Raw genomic sequence first — 7,500 nt, forward strand, 5'->3', positions numbered from 1 at the left:
ACAGAAGACATCAGACATATAGATATAGACTGGAGTTCAACATTGTCACAATGGTGTTCACATGCTGTCTAAGCCTACAGAAGACATCAAACATATAGATATAGACTGGAGTTCAACATTGCCACAATGGTGTTCACATGCTGTCAAAGCCTACAGAAGACATCAGACATATAGATATAGACTGGAGTTCAACATTGCCACAATGGTGTTCACATGCTGTCTAAGCCTACAGAAGACATCAGACATATAGATATAGACTGGAGTTCAACATTGCCACAATGGTGTTCACATGCTTTCTAAGCCTACAGAAGACATCAGACATATAGATATAGACTGGAGTTCAACATTGTCACAATGGTGTTCACATGCTGTCTAAGCCTACAGAAGACATCAGACATATAGATATAGACTGGAGTTCAACATTGTCACAATGGTGTTCACATGCTGTCTAAGCCTACAGAAGACATCAGACATATAGATATAGACTGGAGTTCAACATTGTCACAATGGTGTTCACATCCTGTCTAAGCCTACAGAAGACATCAGACATATAGATATAGAATGGAGTTCAACATTGCCACAATGGTGTTCACATGCTGTCTAAGCCTACAGAAGACATCAGACATATAGATATAGACTGGAGTTCAACATTGCCACAATGGTGTTCACATGCTGTCTAAGCCTACAGAAGACATCAGACATATAGATATAGACTGGAGTTCAACATTGCCACTGTGGTGTTCACATGCTGTCTAAGCCTACAGAAGACATCAGACATATAGATATAGACTGGAGTTCAACATTGCCACAATGGTGTTCACATGCTGTCTAAGCCTACAGAAGACATCAGACATATAGATATAGACTGGAGTTCAACATTGCCACAATGGTGTTCACATGCTGATATAGCGTCATCTTATCTTTCTGGGTGCCTTGAAGTGTCTACACCTACTACACCACTCCCATTTCAAAATGGACGACTGATTCATGTTCTCCTATGTAAACCAGATGATATAATTCTTTCTGTGTCTGAGTCATAAAAGTATAGAACAGATTATAGATACAGAACTCCAAGATGTCCCTGAGTCCAGTCATTCAAAGAAGCTTTTGATAACATTCCTATTCAGGCAGGTTTTGTAGTAGTAATAGTATTTGTGTTTTATGTTACCTGTTGTTTTTCTATGTGTAGGGCCTAAAAATACTTTGTTGATTCTGTACGCTATATAAATTGATGATTATGTATTACAGATCATTGTCAACATCAACCTGTCCTCCTCCTCTTACTTCCACTCCTCCTCCTCCTTCTACTCCTCCTCATCCTTCCCGTCCTCCTCCAACTCCTCCTCCTCCTCCCCTCTCCTCCTCCTCCTTTACCTCCCCCTCCTCCTCCTCCACCTCCTCCCCCCTCCTACTCCTCCCCCTTCTCCTCCTCCTCCTCTACCTCCCCCTCCTCCTACTCCACCGCCTCCCCCTCCTACTCCTCCCCCCTACTACTCGTCCACCCTCCCCTCCTCCCCCCCCCCTCCTCCTCTCCCTAATAGTATTAGTGTGTTTTATGTTACATTTTGTTTTTGTAGGATGCGAACAATAGAGAACCTTGTGGATTTTGGACATTAATTATAAATTAATCATTACAATATTACATATCATTATCATCATCAACCTTTCCTCCTCCTCCTCCTCCTCCTCCTCCTCCTCCTCCTCCTTCTCCTCCTCCTCCTGCTCCTCCTCCTCATCATCATCATCATCATCATCATCATCATCATCATCATTATCATCATCATTAATATGTATCCCATCGCCTCACTTTGGTGTTAAGTCGGGTTGACCCAGACCATCAACTTTACGGTGAAAACGGTTAGAATGAGAGAATTCAAGAAAGAGGACATTTAAAAATGGACTTTCATTCATCTCAATGTGACATTTCAATACAAATGATAAGATTTATCTATTGAGACTTGGATGTCAGTTTTAGAATGAGAGAATTCAAGAAAGAGGACATTTAAAAATGGACGTCCATTCATCTCAATGGGACATTTCAATACAAATGATAAGATTTATCTATTGAGACTTGGATGTCAGTTTTAGAATGAGAGAATTCAAGAAAGAGGACATTTAAAAATGGACGTCCATTCATCTCAATGGGACATTTCAATACAAATGATAAGATTTATCTATTGAGACTTGGATGTCAGTTTTAGAATGAGAGAATTCAAGAAAGAGGACATTTAAAAATGGACGTCCATTCATCTCAATGGGACATTTCAATACAAATGATAAGATTTATCTATTGAGACTTGGATGTCAGTTTTAGAATGAGAGAATTCAAGAAAGAGGACATTTAAAAATGGACGTCCATTCATCTCAATGGGATATTTCAATACAAATGATAAGATTTATCTATTGAGACTTGGATGTCAGTTTTAGAATGAGAGAATTCAAGAAAGAGGACATTTAAAAATGGACGTCCATTCATCTCAATGGGACATTTCAATACAAATGATAAGATTTATCTATTGAGACTTGGATGTCAGTTTTAGAATGAGAGAATTCAAGAAAGAGGACATTTAAAAATGGACGTCCATTCATCTCAATGGGATATTTCAATACAAATGATAAGATTTATCTATTGAGACTTGGATGTCAGTTTTAGAATGAGAGAATTCAAGAAAGAGGACATTTAAAAATGGACGTCCATTCATCTCAATGGGACATTTCAATACAAATGATAAGATTTATCTATTGAGACTTGGATGTCAGTTTTAGAATGAGAGAATTCAAGAAAGAGGACATTTAAAAATGGACGTCCATTCATCTCAATGGGATATTTCAATACAAATGATAAGATTTATCTATTGAGACTTGGATGTCAGTTTTCTGTATCTGGTTCATCCACGTTAATAAACCGTTTGGAAATGTTGGGTCACCTATAAATATTATCATCATTAATACTATCAATATCATTACCTTTTTCTTTATCTATTTTGTTACAGGAATATTCTCACTATTATTATGAATATTGTTATTATTATAATTATTATTATTATTATTATTATTATTATTATTATTATTATTATTATTATTATTATTATTATTATTATTATTATTATTATTGTTATTATTATTATTATTAGTATTATTATTATTATATTATTATTATTATTATTATTATTATTATTATTATTATTATTATTATTATTATTATTATTATTATTATTATTATTGTTATTATTATTATTATTATTATTATTATTATTATTATTATTATTATTATCATTATAAACATCTCTATTAATCCCACTAGCATTATCATTATTACTATCACATCAATATTATGAACAATAGCTTCATCAATATTATTGTCAATATTATTATGACTGTTATTACCAAGTTCATAATGAACATGATTCCCAAGTCATCCACATCATCATCAATATTATTGTCAATATTATTATGACTTTTTACCAAAATCATCATGAACATTATTACTAAGTCATCCACATCATCATCAAAATTATTGTCAATATTATTCTGACTGTTATTACCAAGTTCATAATGAACATTATTACCAAGTCATCCACATCATCATCAATATTATTGTCAATATTATTCTGACTGTTATCACCATTATCAATAATGACCAATCAGATGATTGTCCATTCCCAAGAGTTCCAGACATTGTGTTTGGTCATCGGGTTGTGGTCAGTCTGACTAGACAGTTACTTGTTTCTGACCCCGACACTGCAGTAAGCGGTATACTATTTATTCATTATATTTTTTCACACAACAAAAGACGTTATTGTTGATTTATATTTTCATTTGTTTTTTTTTTCCACTTTATTTCAGACAACATCAGACAGAGTTTTACTTCCATCCAAGTAGGACATAGAGGAGAAATGAGGACGGGAGAATTCATGAGAATGGATCAGTGTGTGAAAGTCTTTGTGTCTTGTATGGCGGACATAACGGATGGATCTGTGGTTTTGAAATGGGATGGGAGGTACCTGAGGGTGACTAAGTTTTATCAGATTGGAGAGGGTGAGGTTGAAATGTATGAGAGATGGGAGGGGAGTGATGATCGGTATCTCGTGGGAAAGACTGTTAGTCATGGAGATTTGTGTTGTAGTGTAGAAGTAATGGGACGTAATAAAGGTGACAGGTTCTGGCTGGAAGCCCGTAGGGTCAAAGGTCAGGCAAAGATTGAGTGGTGTAATATCAAATGTTTGTTGTTGTCTCCATGGTAGACTTGTCCTTCATCATACAACATGGTCACGTGTCTACATAAGGTGTAATCTTTACAATGACTATGAGGTAAAACGATGATAATAAATGATAAAAATAATTGTTAAGATAATAATGTTAGGATAAAGTAATGGAGAAAATAATGATGAGGGTGATAATATTAGACTGATAATAGGGACGACGATGAAAGATTTATAGTATAAATGACGATTTAAACGATGTTGTTGTTGATAATGAGGATGATGATGGCAATAATGACAATAGTAATAAATGATGGTGGTGATGATTTAATTTCAGTAGTAACATTTATGATAATGCTTAAATGATAAATTATATTAATTATAAGTATTAATAAGATTGATAAAAATAATGGTAATAATAATGATAATAATAATAATAATAATAATAATAATAATAATAATAATAATAATAATAATAATAACAATAACAATAATGATAATATTTACAGTAACAACAAATGTATATCTGTCTATAAAAGAACTAATGATTACACATGTGTATGTTTGTAGACACGTTGTCCAAATTCATGAATATTTCTGTCTTTGTCTTTCATTATTTTTGTTTGTCTGTTCGATTGTATGTTCATGTGTGTGTCTATTTGTTTGATAGTACATCTATGTGAGTGAGATTAATTGTGTGTATGTGTGATGGAATGTGGGAGATAGAGAAATGGAAAGAGAGATAAATCGGTCATAAATAGTAATAGAAAGAGGGAGGGAGGGAGAGAGAGAGAGAGAGAGAGAGAGAGAGAGAGAGAGAGAGAGAGAGAGAGAGAGAGAGAGAGAGAGAGAGAATGTCAGGTTGACCCATTCCATAGAGAGAGAGAATGTCAGGTTGACCCATCCAAGAGAGAGAGAGAGAGAAAGAAAGAGAGAGAGAGAGAGAGAGAGAGAGAGAGAGAGAGAGAGAGAGAGAGAGAATGTCAGGTTGACCCATCCCAGAAAGAGAGAGAGAGAGAGAGAGAGAGAGAGAGAGAGAGAGAGAGAGAGAGAGAGAGAGAGAATGTCAGGTTGACCCATCCCAGAGAGAGAGAGAGAGAGAGAGAGAGAGAGAGAGAGAGAGAATGTCGTCATGTTGACCCGTCCCATTTCATCTCTATGTCAATTCCCCCCATCCCTGCACTCCAACCCGTCACCACCCATCCCAGATCAATACAACGCCAGTGTTCCAATCCAAGTACATTCAAGACACGGGATATTCTACAATGATAAAACACCTTTTCCATATTTGGTCAGACAATAGTTATGTAATATCTTGATAGAAAAGGTGACACTCATCCTTTCAACAACTGTGTTAACCATGGCTAGGAAAATAGTGCCTTATTCCAAAGAAGTCTTGTGTTCAATATATGATGACCCGTTTGGTCTGTAACAGCTATCCTGATGGCCTTATATAAATCATTTGATTGTTTGCCACATGACTTATGAATTAGTTCGGCATATGGGGTGGCACAAAATTCTACAATAAGACTTAAAAGTTATTTATCAAAAAGAAAACAAGTTAAAATTTGAGAAATTGAGAGTCAGTGGGGTGAAGTTTCAACGGGGGTGCCACAGGAATCAGTTCTAGGTCTATTGCTTTTTAATATATTTATAAATAACATATTTTTCAGTACTGTATACTTACGCCGACGATAAGACACTATCCTACTGCCATAAATATTGTAAAACTCTAATTGATTTCCTTGAGCAGGAGAGCCAGATCCATCCTAATTGGTTCCATATAAATTGTATGAAGGCCAATCCAGACAAGTTCCAGGCTCTAGCTGTAGGCAAAAGAACACAGAATAAGTGCCCAGTATTTAATATTGATGCAGTAACAATACCACGTGAAGACACGGTAAAGTTGCTTGGAATTGATATTGACTACCGAGTAAAATTTGACTTTCACATCAAAGAAATATGCGGGAAAGGCTCTCAACAACTAAACGTTTTAAAAAGGATAGGAAGACACCTCTCCAAACCAAATAAACTAAAAATTTTCCATTCGTTTATGGGATCAAACTTTAACTTTTGTCCACTTAATTGGCACTTCTGCTCAAGAGGAAATACTAAGAAAATTGGGAGGAAAAGTACAAGAACGTGCTCTCAGATTTATCTACAGTGACTATACTGGCACTTACGAAGAGTTATAAACTAAGGCTAAAATTATCCCCCGTGAAACCAAGCGAATGAAAATTTTGGCAACAGAATCATTCAATTAAAATTATCCCAAAAATATTCATTTTTCTTGGGTACTTTAATTGATAGTCTAGAACTTTTTACTATATCTCATTTTCTTCATTTTTACTTGCGCTGATATAACCTAAATGTGTTGCAATCGACGCAAAACCCTTAAACTTAAACAAACAAACAAACAATATCCCCAAAAATGTCCAGAGAATTTAATAACATTCAAAGGAAGAAAATATAAATTTAGGCACAGCAATACGGTAAATGTCCCAAACATGAAAACAACCCATTTCGGTGAACAGTCCTTTCGTTATGCTGCTGCAGTTGTGTGGAATATAATCTGTCAGAACTCACGAGAACGGAGATGTTTGAATAGGTTTGAGAAACTCTTATAACAAAGGTGGCAGATTCTCAGACTAGTTCAGATCTGTTTTCTGTTCTCGTAAGTATATTTGAAATTCGTATTTAATGAAACTGTGAGAATATTAATTTTTATGTAGAATTATAGCATGCATAGTTGATGTACAAAATTCTTGTTTTAAAAATTCTCATCTCGGTGAAAAGCCTTAAAGGGCTACAGATTTTAAATCAGATTTTATTTTTAAAATATGCATCGTTAATATTACTTTTATATTATGTTGTTATTGTTACTAGTTGTTGTTATGTATAAAAGATGTATACATAATATGTATTTTTACTGACAACAAAAAATGTATTCATTCATTCAGATTTGATTTCTGGTCACAATTTGTTATTGTTAAAAGAAATATTTTCCACCTCAACTATTAATTGATGAAGATTTTATATGAACTTGTCTTGTCTTTTAGAAGTCTACTGTTCTTATATTCCGTGTTTTACCGTATTTAATCTTTACAATTGAGAAGTTTGTTCTTATATTCCGTGTTTTACCGTATTTAATCTTTGTCTTTTAGAAGTCTACTGTTCTTATATTCCGTGTTTTACCATATTTAATCTTTACAATTGAGAAGTTTGTTCTTATATTCCGTGTTTTACCGTATTTAATCTTTGTCTTTTAGAAGTCTACTGTTCTTATATTCCGTGTTTT

General features: G+C 34.3%; 1 protein-coding gene across 2 annotated transcripts in view; it reads left to right on the top strand.

Annotated features, from left to right (window-relative positions):
* Window positions 1-7,500, top strand: part of LOC144960028 (uncharacterized) — a gene marked incomplete at its 5' end in the record, with an annotated part of 14,083 nt that overhangs the window by 3,973 nt on the left and 2,610 nt on the right. The window contains 2 exon segments of one of the 2 annotated variants that reach the window (XR_013642745.1): window positions 3,847-5,063; window positions 5,097-7,500. The exon segment at window positions 5,097-7,500 is cut by the window's right edge and continues 2,610 nt beyond it. Coding sequence is in view for 1 of the 2 variants with exons in the window: in XM_078892972.1 (XP_078749098.1) it covers window positions 3,847-4,244 (398 nt within the window). 2 annotated transcript variants of the gene reach the window in all.

Source organism: Berghia stephanieae, chromosome 14 (genome assembly GCF_034508935.2).
Source record: "Berghia stephanieae isolate SIO BIC M18660-M18661 chromosome 14, UCSD_Bste_1.3, whole genome shotgun sequence".
NCBI lineage: Eukaryota > Metazoa > Mollusca > Gastropoda > Nudibranchia > Aeolidiidae > Berghia > Berghia stephanieae.